Source organism: Pholis gunnellus, assembly GCF_910591455.1.
Source record: "Pholis gunnellus genome assembly, chromosome: 5".
In the NCBI taxonomy this organism is placed as follows: Eukaryota; Metazoa; Chordata; class Actinopteri; order Perciformes; family Pholidae; genus Pholis; species Pholis gunnellus.
This window is the reverse complement of record NC_136531.1, coordinates 1,145,403-1,163,432: the sequence shown is the minus strand read 5'-3', so window position 1 is coordinate 1,163,432 and position 18,030 is coordinate 1,145,403. Positions and strand designations below refer to the sequence as shown.

Genomic DNA, 18,030 nt, shown 5'->3' with positions numbered 1-18,030 from the left:
GAGGGCTCTTCATCCAGCTGGAGCTCACTGTTTGGACCAGGCGGCAACCTCCGAGTGAAGCCGAGAGAAGTCAAGGCTTCATGTGTTAAAGCTGCATTCTCTCTAGTGTCCACCAGGGGGCGACTCCTCTGGTTGTATAGAAGTCTATGAGAAAATGACTCTACTTCTCTCTTGATTTATTACCTCAGTAAACATTGTAAACATGAGTTTATGGTCTCAATCTCTAGTTTCAAGTCTTCTTCAATACAGCATGGTGTTCATTTAGTAAATGATGGTCCATTTAGAGTCACACAGACCATAAAGCAGGGGATGCTTTAGGGGCGGGGCTACACAGTGATTGACAGGTCTCTACCAGAGACGTATATACGGCGTCTCTACGTCACTCCTCCTCAGGCCAGATGTGGTCACTTCCTGTTTATTTGTTGCGGAAAAAACAACAACATGGCGACGGCCGTAATCAAGGATGGCGCCAAACTCGAGGCTTCAAAACGGCTTCTAACTACGCGGGTGTGAAAGGGGCGATACCAGTAACAGTACCGTTACCTTTACATTCATACCGATACCTACAATACCGATATGATTCATGAAAAGAGACACGGGGCTATCGTCACATGACCTCCTGTAGGACGAGGACGACGATCCCGTACAAGAGACTCTTTTGGTGTTTTGACAAAATTAAGCTCATGATCTTCGAGTGCCGACCTCGCTCTGTTCCCGCTTCGCTGTGCACGGAGCAGAAGAGAGCCGGCTGTGACCTGCAGCGTGTGTTTAGGAGTCTTGACTCCTGAGAGAGCACCGGGGGCCTGGATCAGCAGCAGAAACCTGATCCTGGTCTCCTTGAGGATTTGCCCTGTCAGCTGCCTTCTGCTGGCTCAGAAAACCAAACGACTAAATTAGCCTCTGATGGAGAGATAACGCTGAACCTCTGCCTGAGGGAGAATCTCGTGTCCTCCAGAAAACCTTGGCCTTGTTTGCACTGCAGATAAAAAAAACAACCCGATTCTACAGACGTACTGAAGCAGCGCAGTGTTGCTCATCAACAGCACTGGGATCAGACGACACAACATGTTTTTGTTTTATCAGTTCACGACGTTCCAGGTGGTCCCGATGTGGAGCAGGGGGGGCACTAGGACCCATGCTGGGAGCATTAGCCAATCAGGTGAGAGCCACAAGGTGCCAGCAGGCTCGTGGTCTCACAGACGGAGCAAATGTGATCACTTTGTTTTACTAATTATTGATCATTGATAACAGATACGGATCTCTGTGTTGTTTGATCAATCAGCTGGTCTACAAAGATCCAGAAAACCTTTTATTTTAAACCATCAAAACACTTTTTTTTCTTCATAAAACCAAATGATATGGAAGTAACAGATTGTATTTTTATGGATTAAAACAAATGTCATCGTGTTAATGAAGTATAATAATGAGCTTAGAGCTCATAATTCATCTCTAATATCTATTTTATATTCATGTGAAAACATCTCCAAACGACTGGATTCATTCAAGTTTACAGACTACATGTGAACACATCATGATGACGCTATGATGTGCACTGAGCAGTCCGGTTGTTTCCATCACAATAAAAACACGTGACTGAGTTATTTTCTCAGAGAATGAAGCCGATTGAAACCTTTCACACCGAAGACAAAAGCTTGATGTTTTATTTGAGTATTAAGTTACTGAGAGCCTGAATGTCTTACAGATTATGAATGACAGCCTCCAGAAGTCTATGTGAACCCTTTGACTCCCGTCATCAATATAACCACACAGCTTCTCCACGAGCCCGTCCTCTGCTGACCAGACTCCTCGTTTGCGCGGATCTGAATCTGCTCGTCTTCGTTCAACTCACTCTTCTCCAGCCAGATGAGATCAAGCCAGCGGAGCGTTGAGCGGTGTCTGGCAGCGGCATGCCCCCCCCCCCCCCCCCCCCCCCCCCCCCCTCATATCTGACTCACCCTGCAGCGCTCATAAGAGCCATTACTCAGATGATTAGGTAGGGAGGCTTCTACAGGAGAACAGAGTGATGAGGGACAGACAGACAAAGCTGGAATCCTCAAATACACACGTTCACTTTCATTCCAATGATTTGATCAACATGCATTGCTGAAACACAAATACTTAAGATATTAATGCACGCAGTGAAACACACGCTAGGCCGTCATGATGCCTTCTGATGTCTCCTGATTCCTGTCGTAGAAATGTCTCCGCTGTTTAACACGAGAGGTCAGCAGACGTTCTCAGTCTGGCTGAGCTGCTTCTGAAGCCTCTGGATGTGTGTTTGGTAGCAGCATCTCTCCTTCAGCTGCAGTAGAAACGCGTTCTTTCTGTGTGCGCTCTGAGCCGGAGACGCGTTATTAACAGCGAGAGAGACGCACAAACAGGACTTTCACGCAGGAGATCCGCGTCCTCGTCCCAAAGTGCTGTTGAGTTCTTTAGAAGTTACGTTGGTGATATTTGTGACGTGTGTTTTCTCTACGTTACGTTACGTTGTTTACATTTGACTCGGTTTACTATTTACGACTTTTCTTCCTGAACCTGTCTGCAGCTGGTTCACGGTGACGCACCGTATCATCAGCCCGCTCGCCTTAAAGTCACGGTTCCACTCAAACACCGGCTGAACCGTGAACGCTTCTCATTTTAGATCTATAACAACACGTTGTGTAATAACACTCTGTTATAGTTATAACTCGACCAAATGTAACACGTTTTCATTCAATAATTCATACGCATTGCATTTAGTAATTAACAGTCTGTAACATGTAAACATGTCCCGTCTTTGTGATAAAGTTTTACATGTCGCTTGTTTCAAGATGTCTGTGGGACACGGTGACGTAGAAGATCATCGACTAATAGTTCAAAACATATATATTCTCTTTATTTATTGAAACGTGGACCCTTACAGTACAGATAATTATAAAAACAACTTTATAAAAGCTCCTGTATGTCCCAAACATCTACAAGTATAAATAATAATAAATCCCCCATGAACTAATCTTTTATCGTTTGTTACATAAATCAAATGCATTTTTACATTTTCATGAAAGAAAAGAGCAACTTTTTATAATAACCACTTAAATATGGAATCATTTATTACAAAATGTGGTGAAATCTATGATTTTATGTTCAGACTGTTTATTATGAAAACATAATGAAGTGAAAATGTATTTTGTAGCGATGTTACATCATGTTACAGACCTTTTGTTCTGCACTTATTTATTCTTCTAGTTCTCCTCATCTGTGATTAAATAAAGGTTTTGAATCGTGTTCACATACGACTCACATGGAAACGATAGAAATCTCACCAAGTAATCTCCCACAGACGGCCGTCGGCCGTGACTTCTTCTGTCTTCTTCATCCCGACTCGGTTTGTAATTTCATGCATCTTGAGCGAGTTTCCTGCTGCGTTATAATTCTGTTGTTCATGTAAATCAGAGTCAGTCCTTCTCTTCTCTCACCGGTTTATTGTGCAGCAGCGAAAAGAAAGAGAAAAGAAAAGCAGCTGCAGAGCGGCGCCGACACCGAACTCTGAATGACCTCAATGTGTCTCCGTTAACACACACACACACACACACACACACACACACACACACACACACACACACACACACACACACACACACTGTAGCTCACTAGTGTATACACGGCAGCCCTCAGAGTGTGTGTTGCTTACTTTGGAGGCTGTATGAACAGATCGTCATTTCTACATCAAGAAACTGGATTTTTTTATAGATTTCAGTTCTTGGGGTTTTCACGAGCTGTCCCCCCCCCGACCGATGAGTGAGGTCAGAGGTCATGTGGTTGTAATTATCAGAGCGCTGCTTCTTCCTGTTTCGCCGCCCTGCACACAGCTGCTCGCCCCGGGGCTCAGTCTTTAACCTGCATGTCTGTAGTCTCCCCCCTCCTCACCCACCGATCTCCCTCCTGCTCGATCAGCTGCATCACTGCAGGATGCAACAGGCCTCCCAGTGTTTCCAGTGTTTACGTGGGTTTGATAGCGTCAGTGTGAGCTGTGAATCCTTTGGCTCGGAGGATTCACAGCCTGGTAGAGAACATCGGAGGTTACTCTGCTTTCTTTGAACACCATCCGACACCTTCAGGTGTGTCTCTCGTTATCTTCTGCCTTCAGCCTCTGGGCATTCTGTCCGCTAGTCTGTCAGCGTGGAGGATGAAGAGTGTTCAGTGTGTGGACTCAATGAATAGGAAGCAGTTGCTACAAAGGTTATTGGCAGGAGATACTCGGATCCTTATTCATGGTGGAAACACATGAATCCGTGTGACTGAACAACAGTCAGAGCGAGTGACTTTATTGTACTTTATGCAATTTAAAAAGACGACTATTTGTGGACGAGTCCAACAAACAGGACTTTAACCAGAAGGCCGGTGTTCAACACCACGTCCTGGGTTCATGGTGCTGGTTTTGTTGCCTAAACTTAGCTGTTGGTTTTAAGTTAACGTCGCCCAGAAAGAGAAGTTGTTCAGAGGAACGTGAACAAATAGATCGCATGTTGTCTCAGTGTAGTCCTGATCCTCTATGAACCAGTCTCAGTGTAGTCCTGATCCTCTATCAGACCTCCATCAGTAAAGAGACCATCAGAGAGAAGATGGTCTGTTTCTATAGAGTTATTCTTGATGCTCGTCATCGGAGCCACCGGGTCGGATTCTGGTGAAACCAGATGAACTCATGCAGGTTCACCAGAACCTCCTTCAGCTCAGAGTCCAGCAGAGACCGGTCCACCGTGGACAGACCCAGATCCTCCAGCAGAGACCGGTCCACCGTGGACAGACCCAGATCCTCCAGCAGAGACCTGGTCCACCGTGGACAGAACCAGATCTTACCCAGATTGCAAAAAAAACAAAAGTTGGGTAATTGCCGAACTCAAAGCTTCTAAACCGCATTCCTCAAATCAGCCAAGTTGCTTGTAAAAGTAAATTATACACATACATGCATATATATCCAAAAGATCCGTATACACAGGCTGAGCATCGAAATATCTATTTCTCTGCATATAGACGCTTATATTTGTCTGTCGTACATTTTCTCTTGTTTATTCTGAAAACACGTTTCTCACCACTTCATTGTTTGTTCATCAGGATGAAGTGAAACTTGTTTTCAACAGTCTGACTCAGCGTTAATGTGTTGAGAGGGTTTGGGCGCACAGTTTGTCAGTTTTGCATTTTTGTTCTTTGCATGTTCAAATTCAAATGTCGTCAATTGATGCTTCTTGTATTTCAGTGTTTAACACCAAGTCAGACGAACCTAAACTCTTCAAGCTGCTCGTCTGAGCGTCCGCCGGTCTGAGCTGACCAGCCAGGACGCCGTTCACGTGTCCTGCTCGGTTTCCCCAGCAGAGCTTTTTCAGATCTCCACTCGAGGCTTAAAGTATCGACAACAACGCTGCAGCCTGCTTTTCCTCGAGCGCAGCCTCCCCGAGGACGGCATTACAGCTAATGGGAGAGATATGGCCGAACAGATGGAGCCGGCGCGCTGCAGACACGTCCTCACACGGCTTTTTGTTTGTTGGTTTTAGACAGTTGGCGAGGCTTTTTGGGGGTTAAATCTTAAATACCTTTTCCCTCATAGGAAACAAATTCAGAGCCAAGTTTTAAACTGGATGTTGTTGATTCGTAAAGAATCAGAATGAGGAGGAAACGTCCTCTGCAGAGATGTGACGATGAAAAACACCTAAATGGAATATACACACTCCTGATTTCACTCTTTTCATTCTGAAAACGTTTAATTTTTCATAATCAAATGTCTTTTTGTTGCTCGGTGATGCAGAACAAAAGAGGAAATGCTGTTCACACACACACACACACACACACAGCAGTGAGCGGTAGCACCGGTTCAGAGTATAAAGCTAATACACAGCTATTTACATGAACTGCTCTGCAGTTGGAAGTCTCTGTAAGAATACATCATATGAAATCTTCAAAACCCACAATGCATTCCTGCATTTGGAGATAAAGCACCTTTATTTATGTTTTTGACATGTTGGGATGTACTTCTGTTTAAAGGGTCAGTTCACCAAGATTACAGGAAACGTGATTCCTCTCTTACAGCAGCTAGACGTGACTTTAGTTTGAAGGGTTTTCAGAGGTTTGCTGTTTTAGACTACGCAACTTACTTTGTCGACATTTTACCCATAAAATGAACATTTTACATTACCTACATTACCCAGCAGCCTGAGGGTCAGTTAAAGGTCCTGAGGAACAAATGTCCAAAAGTTCCAAATATATAGAAATAACTGAAAGGTCTTATATTCGCTCAAGACGAAGAACTAATTTAATATTTGTGAATCAAAGAATAATTTAATTTCAAAGCATATTTTATTAACAAAGGCTTCTGACTTCCTAAAATATTTGTTCCGCTGTGATTGTGATCAGAGCTGATGACTCAGGTATCAGTAGGAATGGATATCAGTACGAGAATAACGCAGTACTAAGAAGTATTGAACCGTCTCCAGTCAAACGATATCTGCATTCAAACCTTTTTCTACTCGAAGAAAAAACAAAGAAGATCTGCAAGTTTTACTCGCAGCCAATCAATGCAAACGCAGATTGAACGCTTCCATTGACATAAAATAAGAGAATAGAATAAAGTAGAATACGGAAGGTATCGAATGAAGTATTGTAGGTATCGGTATGACTTTAAATGAAATGTTCCTGTTACTGGTATCGCCCATTCCCGTCCGCGTAGCTAGAAGCCGCTTTGAAGCTTCGAGTTTGGCGATTTCGGCGTCGCCATCTTTGATTGAGGTCGTAGTCATGTTGTTTTTGCAACCAGTGAACAGGAAGTGACCACATCTGGACTGAGGAGGAGTGACGTAGAGACCTGTCAATCACTGTGTAGCCCCGCCCCTAAAGCATCCCCTGCTTTATGGTCTGTTTGACTCTAAATGGACCATCATTTACTAAATGAACATCATGCTGTATTGAAGAAGACTTGAAACTAGAGATTGAGACCATAAACTCATGTTTACAATGTTTACTGAGGTAATAAATCAAGAGAGAAGTAGAGTCATTTTCTCATAGACTTCTATACAACCAGAGGAGTCGCCCCCTGGTGGACACTAGAGAGAATGCAGCTTTAACACGTGAAGCTTTGGCTTCACTTGGTAGAACCGGAGGTTGCCGCCTGGTTCCGCCTTATCTGTACGGTTCACCGGCATTCAACCAAAGTCTGCTCAAACGTGATTGGACAATACTACACAGATGAGGACCAGAACGCTTCCAATGCACAAACCTGGTCCTGCTGTCAACAGATTCTGTATATAAATGCAGAACCTGCTCATAGAGATAATCATACGGGGTAAGTGGGGCAATGCGTTGTTGTAATTAAGGTGAACTAACCCTTTAAAGTGTTCTTCTAGAAGGCACCAAGCAAACACTGAGGTGTGACAGCAGTCTGTCCGAACACATTCGAGTCCCGACAGAAACCCTCTATTCATAGTAAGAATACACGACTGATTGCACGGACGTAGGATTCCTGATACAACTTGTGTTTGTACACAAAGTCCCTGAAAGGAGTGGAGAGGAGACGAAGCACAGCACAGAAGTAGGAACAATGATTTACGTTGTGAGAAAGTCATTCTTCCTAACCGTGTGCTGTGCTCCCGGCCTCTCGTCACCGTTCCTTTTTGGTCATTTTGGGTTCATTTAAAGAAAGCACAGTATATTCCTCTCCAAGCTGCAAACAGGGATTTTTAATAAGCACCAAACTTGTAACGTCCTCTGTTTTAGTTCTCCTTTTCTTGACCAAAACAGACCAAATACTCCTCACGTGATCCTCACTGGATGCTCGGCGCCAGCAGGTATCCATTGAAGGTGATGTAAACATCCACGTCGTCGCTGTAGACGGCGTTCTCCCGCTCCCTCTTGTAGAGCCGAACCCAGACCTCGTCGTTCAGGGCCAGGTCCATCATGACGCTCTGGCTCTGCATGATGGACCTCTCGCTGGGCTGGGCGTACAGGATCACCTGCTCCTTGTCGTTGTGCATCAGGTGCAGGTAGGTCTCCTTGAAGTTCCAGGTGTGGATGTTCACGTTGAAGAAGTAGATCCCCGGCACGTAGCAGTAGAACTTGCCCTTGAACATGTTGAAGTGCTCCTGGAGGTTGACGAACACCGTGTCGAACACCAGCGCCTGGTAGTAGTCTATGCTGTGCAGCGACTTGCGACGGCCCACCGAGAAGGAGGAGTGAGGGATCTTGCAGGCGTCTCCGGGGGAGCCGGCATGGCCTTTGGTGCCTTTGGGGCCCACGGGTCCTCGGTGGCCCACGGCTCCCTCTAAACCGGGCTTGCCAAGTGTACCCTTGTCCCCTCTGTCTCCTTTATCACCTGCGTGGATGAGACGAAACACAGGTGAGACGTTATATTTAACCCCTTAATGCTACTTCACAACATTTCACAGGGAAATATTGTACCTCTCTTGTTTGGTACATTTATGGGGGAAATAATACTTGTATATTTTCTAAAAAAATTTCTTAAAATTTTCTAAAAAATGTTCTTCAAATTTTCTAAAAAAATTCTTCAAATTTGCGAGAACAAACTAAAATTGAGACTAAAGTAATAAAAAAAGCATTAGTAAAATAAACTCAGTAACTCAGTGGTGAAATCAAACATTCAACATGAGGATAAAGCACGATGCATCGTCTGTGATCATTTCATAAAACCTTTTTTTAAATGCAGGAATGGAACGTGAAATGATCTGACTTCTTACACCGCTGGTTATCTTTGGGTGTTAGTAGGAACATTATAATATTTGAGCTTTTAATATGTGGAAGAATTTGTTTCTTTATATCTTGTTTTTGGCTGGTCCAGACGTCCTGATTGGTTTCTAGTGCAGCTCTTACGAGTAAGCGACAATAAATAAACAGAACGTTCATCTCGACGTGCAGACAAACGCCGTTAAGCTTCTTCTGACTTTTATTACGACTACAAATTCAGAAATGGAAACAAAGTTACGGGAAAGCTCTCACGTCTGACGTTCCAAATCCTTCTCATAAATCTGAAGGGATTCATCTTCATTGTGTCTTCTAACGGAGACTAAATGTTCTGAAGGAGCGTCTGTCTAAATGTTGACTGATGCGTTCAGGAGCCAGTTTTAAAACCCGTTGTTATGTTGTCTATGACCTGTACTGACCTCCGCTGAGGACCAGTGTGAAGTATGAAGAGCAGTAACATGTATTTATTTCATCGTCTCGTGCCAAAGTTCTAAGGCTTTCCGTCTCAAATACTTTCTCCTCATACGAGACAACTAAAGTTTAATTTGAAGGAAAAGGTATTAATGTATAGGAGACACAACAGTTAGTTCTATTACTGTAGTTTGTATTGAAAGATATTATTTATGGTCATCAGGCTGGAAACACAACAAAACAGTTATTTTGAATCCGTCTCCTCCTTCTGGGGCAAAATGAATCATTTAAAACATTCTCTGAATAATGCACATAATCACACAGCGGAGAACAGAGCTGCTTCTCTCAATAACCACTCAACACCCCATAATAACAAAGTGAAAACAGCATTTTAGAGATTTCTAACCACATTGACATTTACTATGGTGGTGAAATGTAGCTCAGGTGTCTCACATCTGATCAGCCTCGAGGTGTTTCTACAGCTTGATTGGAGTTCAGCTGAAGTTAATTCAACTGATTGGAAGTGATTTGGAAACACACACACACACACACGCACCTCTGTTTCGCAGTTACAGCGAACCGCGTAAGAAAAGGAATCTACTGAGGAGCGAAGACGTTTTTCCACTTTTACTCAATGTTCTTCCAGTTTATCTCCAATAACTTCACACATGTCTGTTTAGCATATTCTACATGTTAAATATATGTTTTCTTCAAGCAAACAGACTTCTGCAGAAGTCCAAGTAAGTCCTGTCCCTCTCATGTTAAATCTGTAGTTGACCTGAGTCCATCTCCACTAAAGTCTGCTGCTTCCTGTTAAACACGATGACGTCACTGCACCTCAAACCGCACTTAGGAGCGCTTGTTTTAGTCACGACGAGCAAAACCGAACCGCACCGGCGTCTGATTAAAAACAGACCGCAAAGGCAACATCTGAAACAAAAGAGCATTTTGTGTATCTCAAGCCAACCTGTTGAATATATATAATATAATTTAATCCGGTGGATGTTACGATGTCAAAGCTGTGGGTGCAGAATCAGTCCTCTGGTTTCTGGTTTCTTTGGAGGAATTTGGCAGAATGCTCTCTAGAATTCAGATGTTGTTTAAATCCAATCACCGCAGCAATGTGAGAGCAAACCCATGCACATACACACACACACACACACACATACACACACACACACACACACACACACACACACACACATACACACACACACACACACATACAGCATGCAAACACACTCAAGTCAGACTTTATTGTTGGGAGCAGTCAGTGAGTCAGTGCAATACAGAGAAGAAAGGGTGTTTGTGTGTTTGTGTGCTTTGCAGTCCAAAGCTGAGTGTGTGTGTGTGTGTGTGTGTGTGTGTGTGTGTGTGTGTGTGTGTGATGCTGCACATGTTCCTGTGTATTTGTGCATGTATGTGTGTGTGTGTGTGTGTGTTTTCTGCCACATAAGCAACTTCAGTGCCAGGTGAAGCGTCTGTTCTCCTTGTTGCACAGCTGCACTACAGTAACGCTGTTTGTTTTATTGCCTCATCTGTAAAGAAGACTGACAACTTGAGACATAAATACAACTTGTGAGGGTTAAATCCTTTGTCTCCATTTTGCATCCGCGTTATCCAAAAGTTTGCAGTTTGCTTGATCTGAACGTCGTCCGATAGAAAGTTCTGCTTCAGTCACAAAGACGTTCTATAGAGTTCCAATCAATGTCTGTCTGTGCGCATTTTGAAGTATCGCATTAGGAAACTTATGGAAACTCCTAAATTCAATAAAACTTCCCTCAATTGACCCCTCGCGAAGTCCCGCCCCCTCGAACACAGACCGGCCAATCACAGCGTAGCAGACTGTCGTCAACGCTTCCGTTTACTCGTGGTGTGACGGAGATACTCGTTACCGGCGGAGTTTGAAGGAGATATAGTTTATAACATGAGCAGAGTACATTAGCACATTGTTTACTAGCGTTAGCACTTCTATGCTACGCTAGCTAGAGAAGGTACATTGAATGTATTTTCACTTCTAACTTTATGTTTTTAACCTGTTTTCATCCTAAACAAATATTTTACGCTCGCTTGAAGAGCTTTTTTTTTGTCTTTGTCGAAAAAGACTTGATGCAGGAAATAGATGATGGAAACAGCGTTGATGAATAAGTTCTGACGTAGCGAACGTTTAGATCACACGAGAGCCACATGCAGCCTCTTCCTTTAAATATGTTTGTGTTGTCTTCGTCTACAGAAAGACATGAAACATGAGACCAGCTGACATGAAGACGGTTCTCCATCTTCCTCTCTGAGGTGGTTGGACGGTCGCCTCCACTTCTTCTTCTACTCCGTTTACTCCGACGGCGCAAACTTCTGACCGAACCACACTGAAGCCGAGTTCACTGACGGATGGAAAGGTTAAAATACTTATAGTACAAACTGTGTCCAAAACTTTAAACTGCAGCTTTTAGTGGAGAAGTTGTGGTTCTTCTGCAGCTACAAAAATAACTTAATTGCCTAAAACTATGCGTGCCCACTATTTCTGGGCGAGAGAGAGAAAGATTTGTGTCTCGGTGGTTCAGCACTGGTTCGGGGGTTTGATCTCGGGTCAGAACTGACTCAGCATGTTCGGTTATGAAGTGTGATGACACATCGTTTGGACCGCTCTGGTTGAGTTTGGCCGCTCAGGCTCTGATATTAAACACACATGTTCCTTCGCAAAAAGAAAAAAATATCCCTCTCCAGCTGTGAGTTCTTGGATATCGTTAATATCCTTGTGTTTCTTTAATCCCTTTTCCTCTTGTTTTATATCTCTCTGCGTTTCCTCCCTTCAGGCTTAAACACACACACACACACACACACACACACACAAATAAGGCCACATAAATGCGTAAACACAGAATAATCATCTCGTACAAGCTGCCACAGAGTCGACTGAGTTGAGTCTTATCGAGTCCTAAGAACTGACCCTGAGGCTCGAGTCGGGTATTAGACTCAATCTCATCTTCTTGTTTTGTGTGTTTTTGTAGATAGAAGTCAGACTGAAGAAGGCGACACTAAAAACCCTTCCAGGTCTGTTGAAGTGTTGCCTTCTTCGGCCCAATAAAACTCTCTTGGAGCTCCAGTGTGTGTTCACAGTATGAATGTCTTTCTTCCTTCACTTTATAGCTCGCATGAATTCATTTGTTGATATGCATTTTCTGTCAAAGACACTCTAACAGGCTGTTAGCGTCGCGGTGCTTTGGCAGCCCGGTTCCTTCACAAAGTCTTTAAAAAAGAGATTGATTTTATTTTAAAGCGGTTCCAGGTCGGAGCGTCTCCTTTCCTTCCTGAAGCACCGATGCACGGCGACTCTTCAGCAGCACTGTTTCATTATAACGCACATGATCACTCTTCTGATTACAAAGGTTTCAGACAAACATCTGTGGAAGCAGAAGCTGAGATCTGATTGGGGGAAACACGGATACTTAAGGAAGGATGGTTTTTAAATGAACGTTCAGCTGCAGCACTTTCATTGGACCCTTGTCTAAGCCCCGCCCCCCTCAGAGCTACATTACCATGGAGCCCACACTGTCACTAACTGCACTGCAGGTAAACGTAGTCAGTGACAAAGACTTCCCTTGTTCCGTCCTGCAAGTATCAAAAGAAGAACTGGAAACAGACTTGAAGCACCGGTAAACTTTAATTCTGTGCTCAGACGCTAACAGGAGCTAACAGGAGCTAACAGGAGCTAACAGGAGCTAATCCGGGCTCTGGTACCTTTGAGGATGGTCATGTTGATGACGGTGCGGACCTCCGGTATCTGATATTGGGCCGCGGCGGCGGGGGTCTCCGGGTGGTCGCAGCACCGCTTGCAGAGCCTGGAGGGAGGTCTGGAGGGGGAGGGGACGCAGCACGCCAGGGGGAGGAGCAAGAGCAGCCTGAGACACACCGCCGACATGGCTGTGACAGGGCTGGAGCTGGACTGAAACAGAAAGAGAGAGAGAGGAAAAGTTACAGCGTGTTCGTCTGAAGACACCCGAGACTCTAAAACACATCACAGCAACACTTTGTTCTTAGAATGAAGCTTCTGCAAACTCTCTTCTCCAGAGCAACTCCTGGCCACGTGTCAAGATATGTCCACGACATAAGCAAAAGTTTAAAATACGGACTTCTGGAAGTCCTTCAGAATCAACAAGCAAACAAGAGAAATCCGGTGTGCAATCAAAAATGTGGTCCTCCGACCCTTATCTCCTGCAACTGTTTCTGGGAAATGTAGAAGCCCCAAATTTTACGAGACTGTGTAAGTGAATTTACCCTTTAACTTCACTTTAACTTTCAAGGACAAATATGTAAAATCAAAGCCACAGATGACAGATTTCCCTCTCATATAGGATCCAGAAGAGCTGGATTCAGAATCCAAACTTCAGGTTACAAAATATAGATTTCGGGGCGGGGGGGGGTGTATGTGGCCTTCCATCCGCAAACACACCTGGACTCAATTAGATGTGAAAACATCAGCAGCAGCGTGAGCTCACAGCAAGAAACGCTTCGACATACATGATGTCTAACGACGGCGTGTGCTGCTGAACCGGGTACCCTTGGCTCACCTCTTTTATGTTGGTCCGGATCCACACACACACACACACACACACACACACACACACACACACACATATACACACACACACACACACACTCTAGTTGTTCTCTCTGATACCCATTTTTGCAACACCACAAAGTAAAAAGCAAGGAATTAATCCTTTAAACTTGACAAAAGTTACTAGATTTAGACTATAACAGTAGTTTTGTGACTATATGTCAAATAAATAACATTACATAACAGAAAACATATGGCACTCAGATGACCCTTTTACCCAGAGTGCCTTATGGTAAACTGAGTGCATATGAGACAGCAACCTCTGGTTCTGACGAGTGAAGCCGATACGGAAGTGTCTGAAAACGTGCATTCTCTCTAGTGTCCACCAGGGGGCGACTCCTCTGGTTGTATAGAAGTCTATGAGAAAATGACTCTACTTCTCTCTTGATTTATTACCTCAGTAAACATTGTAAACATGAGTTTATGGTCTCAATCTCTAGTTTCAAGTCTTCTTCAATACAGCATGATGTTCATTTAGTACATGATGGTCCATTTAGAGTCACACAGACCATAAAGCAGGGGATGCTTTAGGGGCGGGGCTTGTTGTGGAATATTTCTATGTAGATGCGGGATAAGAGTTGATTAAATAAACAGAGTCTGATAAATGCTCAAAGTAGTAAGAGTCAATTTAATGCTTGCAAGCAGGAGAGCGGACACACAGACACGTATCTCAGTGAACTGTGCAAACCACTGTCAAAGAAATACAAGGCACATCATGTTTTATGCATACAAAAGGTCACGCCTCCAGTTACCTCGTAAAAAGAGGGGAGTATAGGGTCTCTGGACATGGGTTGATTTGTTTCTGCTCCTTATCTGTTATCTCCAGGTGCGATCAACTGGGGGTCAGTTCATGCAGAAACAGGAAACAGTGGTTCCCTGTTTCTCCTTTTAGTGTTCATGTAAACATCAACACTGGAAGACAGGACCTGGGTTTTATGTCCTGATTCACCTCTGTAGGAATGCAGTGTTTATCTGCATCTCGTACCTTCCCCTCAGTAGAACACCCATCTTCCAAAACATCCCAATATACTAGAATATATTTTACCATTACAGGCTACACAGTGATTGACAGGTCTCTACCTGTCTCACAACTTTAATACTTCAATTCATCGAAGTTAATTGTAACATTTGTGTCTTTTACCCAGGAGACTGTTCGTTTCTCATGTCAAACAAGTTGATTTATTTGTCAGACTAAAAATACAAACTCAGCACATTAAATTATTAAAAGCTGTATTTATTCATTTTTTGGGCCACAGAGGGGCAGAAGATGAGAAACTGCATCCAAAGTGTTTATGTATTATATATTTGTCTATTTACTAAATCTCTTATTCTTTCCTCTTATCTCTGTTTTGGGTTTCACCAACTCTATAAAGTTTATTTATAGAAAGCAGCTGCGGGGTGTTGTGGGAAACGCAGTTGATGAGAGTGGAATTTGAGGATCTACAACAAAAACAATGGTCAGATAAATCCTCTGTCTGTTCTGTGTCCGCCATCGTTTTCCTCTGTTAGTCTCATCAGGCGACAGTTTATCTCAGATTCCCTCTTTCTACCTCTTCTCTTCCTCCCACTTTTCCGTCTCATCCATCCTTAGCCTCTGAAATCAACACGAGTAACACAAAGTCGTCTGAAAAGCGAGACGGAGAAGAGAAACGAAAACAAAAGGTCTGATGAGAGAAAATAAACGGGGGATGAAAGATGAGCGATTCTCAGAGGGTTCCACGGCGATGGATGGAGCTGTGAGAAAAATAAATACAGTTTTTGTCGAGCTACTGATAGTAAAATATAATCATAACTGTTATGATCTGAATGTTTCTACTCACTTACGCAACACGTTCTATTATTTTACTGATTATCTGCAACGACGACGCTTCAACTCCAACTTTACAAAACGTCACAGAATAAACTGCAGCATGTGTCAGAGTAAAACGAACTAAATGTTTATTGCAGAACAACGACTGCACTGCGTTGAAAACATAACTTGTATTTCTACTTTTGTTTTGTTGGAGAACTTTTTACTGTGGATTCACGGCAGCGACACCAAAACAAAGAAGATTTTGGAGATTTCCATCAATCCCACATTCTGCTGACCAATGTTTCCACCAGTGGGTCGTTGATCTCACACAGTATTCCTAAAGTAATGCACCATAATTCCTTTGTAATCTTGAGCCAGGACAAGTGATGCAGTATATAAAGCGACAAAGTCGTCTTCGGGACGAGGTCGGGGAGGACAGCCGGGTCTAAAAACACAAGAACAGCGTCTCCAGGGTGAAAGTCTCGCGTGACAACAAATGTTAACGCTGACTTTTTTGTTATGTGACTTCCTGCTTATTTGATGTCAAACCACCATCTTTTATCTTTACTACTTTGTTGACGATTGATCACTCATAAGCAGCATCCCGGAGCCCCGTGTCCAGTTCAAAGAAAAGATCCGTAAACTTAAATTTAAATCCACCCGAGTCTGAACTCCTATTGGTAGGTTAGCAGGTTTCACTTTTCTGACCTTATTGAACTGAAAGTTACGGTTGTTTCACTCAAATAGGACACATTGACCTTAGTTTGTCCATCACTCTCCGTGCACGAACAATATCTGTTAAATGTAGTGAAAGTGATACAACATCAAACATTAAGATAGTTTCCTGGGTCATTAAATCCGTTTTTTATGGACCTATTATTGAACAGAACTCATGTTTGGTAACCGGAGATCTGACACCTCTTGAGTTGGTGCCAAATGTGTTATATATCATGACCTCACGTTACCCCTCCTCACCTAAAAAAAAAAAAAGCCGCGTGCACAACACGCACGATCACGATAAGCACCCGCGGCTCCTAAACACGCGTGCCGCGTAACGCACCTACCGCAACACACATAATGAATTCATTTAGTGAGCCACGTCTACAAACGCCAGAGCATCATTGGCATGCAGCTGCAGTCCGGATAAACCACACACACACACACACACACACACACACACACACACACACACACACATGCACACACACACGCACGCACACACGCATGCACACACACACACACGAGCACCGTACACTATGAGAAAGGTGTCAGCGAGACGCGTGCACGAGGATAACCGGCCAACTTTTTCCACAAAAAAAAGAGCTGCTGCTGAGTTTGTGAGGTAAGTTCTTGCACGTCTCTGCAGGAACGCGAACGCACCGCCCGGTGTCTCTTCTTCTTCTTCTTCTTCTTCTTCTTCTTCTTCTTCTTGCTTTGTGTTGTTAAAGCTCCGGTGGGGGGGGTATTATTGTACCGAGCCGTGATTGTCATGAAGTCGTTGTCACATCGTGTCAAGAGTGTCTGGTCGCGTTTTTCTTACCTGGTGGAGTTTCACCGGAGGAGGAAAGAAACCGGGCTGCTGGTGTCAGAGGAGAGGAGGAACTACTGAGGAGCAGCCTCTCTCTCTCTCTCTCTCTCTCTCTCTCTCTCTCTCTCTCTCTCTCTCTCTCTCTCTCTCTCTCTCTCTCTCTCTCTCTCTTCCTTTGACAACACTCCCCCTCCATCCTCCCCTAAAACTCCACATCCATCACTCTCACTGAGGAGGGTTTTATGACAGAGAGCATGAGGGAGCTGTCACCACCCAAGCACAACATCAGGTCAACTCTGTCCACGTTTCCACTTCATCGTGTCCATCGTCTCAGATTCTGGACCGTTAACGTTCCCTTTAATTCGTCTCATGCTGAACTGACTCTGCCAAAAATAACTCTTCAACTCCCACTAGTTCTTAAATCAGGCTGTCATGTATATAAAGCTGTCATCTGATTCTCTTCCCTCTCTGGGAAAAAAGACCGTCGAGATAATCTGAAGAAGAACACGTTTGAGTCAAACAGATGAAGTGAAACAGTTTATTTTTTCTTGAGTTGAAGTTGGTGTTTCACATAATGTACTTTAACGTCCCATCTGTAAGCTGCTGGTTAAGTTAAAGTAACAATCCACTCTTAAAAACACGGGGAGCTTTGTTTCCAGATGTGCAATGAATCCTGCAGACATCTAACGTCTGGGTGTCCCGAGGGCCCCGAGGGCCAATCGTTCAGTGAGCACACTCATCAATAATGAAATATAACAGAAGCATAGAGCATCTTATGTTGTGTATATAAAATTAAAAAATTAATAAAAAATGTTGACCAAAAGAAGATTATTTTTACCTTTATTGGTAAATAAACAAAGAGGTGGAGGTTTCATGTCTATAAGCTGCATTCTCTCTAGTGTCCACCAGGGGGCGACTCCTCTGGTTGTATAGAAGTCTATGAGAAAATGACTCTACTTC

At 43.6% G+C, this 18,030-nt stretch overlaps 2 protein-coding genes across 2 annotated transcripts in view; one reads left to right on the top strand and one right to left on the bottom strand.

Moving 5' to 3' along the window:
• tab1 (TGF-beta activated kinase 1/MAP3K7 binding protein 1) overlaps positions 1–6,907 on the top strand; it is an 80,707-nt gene extending 73,800 nt beyond the window's left edge. Inside the window, exon 12 of the transcript XR_013767087.1 lies at positions 6,764–6,907. The gene's annotated coding sequence lies outside the window, so the exon portion shown is untranslated. The remainder of the gene's footprint in view (positions 1–6,763) is intronic.
• A 556-nt stretch (positions 6,908–7,463) lies between these two features.
• On the bottom strand, positions 7,464–17,139 carry c1qtnf6b (C1q and TNF related 6b). Its single transcript, XM_079159150.1, has 3 exons — positions 17,083–17,139; positions 12,871–13,075; positions 7,464–8,335 (listed from the first exon to the last, which is right to left on the bottom strand). Exons 2-3 carry the CDS (start codon positions 13,049–13,051, stop codon positions 7,788–7,790), a joined length of 729 nt encoding a protein of 242 aa, XP_079015276.1. The 5' UTR covers positions 13,052–13,075; positions 17,083–17,139; the 3' UTR covers positions 7,464–7,787.
• Between the last annotated feature and the right edge of the window lie 891 nt (positions 17,140–18,030).

Bases quoted from the DNA above. Each gene is read 5' to 3' on its own strand.
- c1qtnf6b (XM_079159150.1), bottom strand. From the start codon at position 13,051: ATGTCGGCGGTGTGTCTCAGGCTGCTCTTGCTCCTCCCCCTGGCGTGC. The intron at 8,336-12,870 runs GTACCAGAGCCC...TCATCCACGCAG, and splicing joins CAACATGACCATCCTCAAAG to GTGATAAAGGAGACAGAGGG.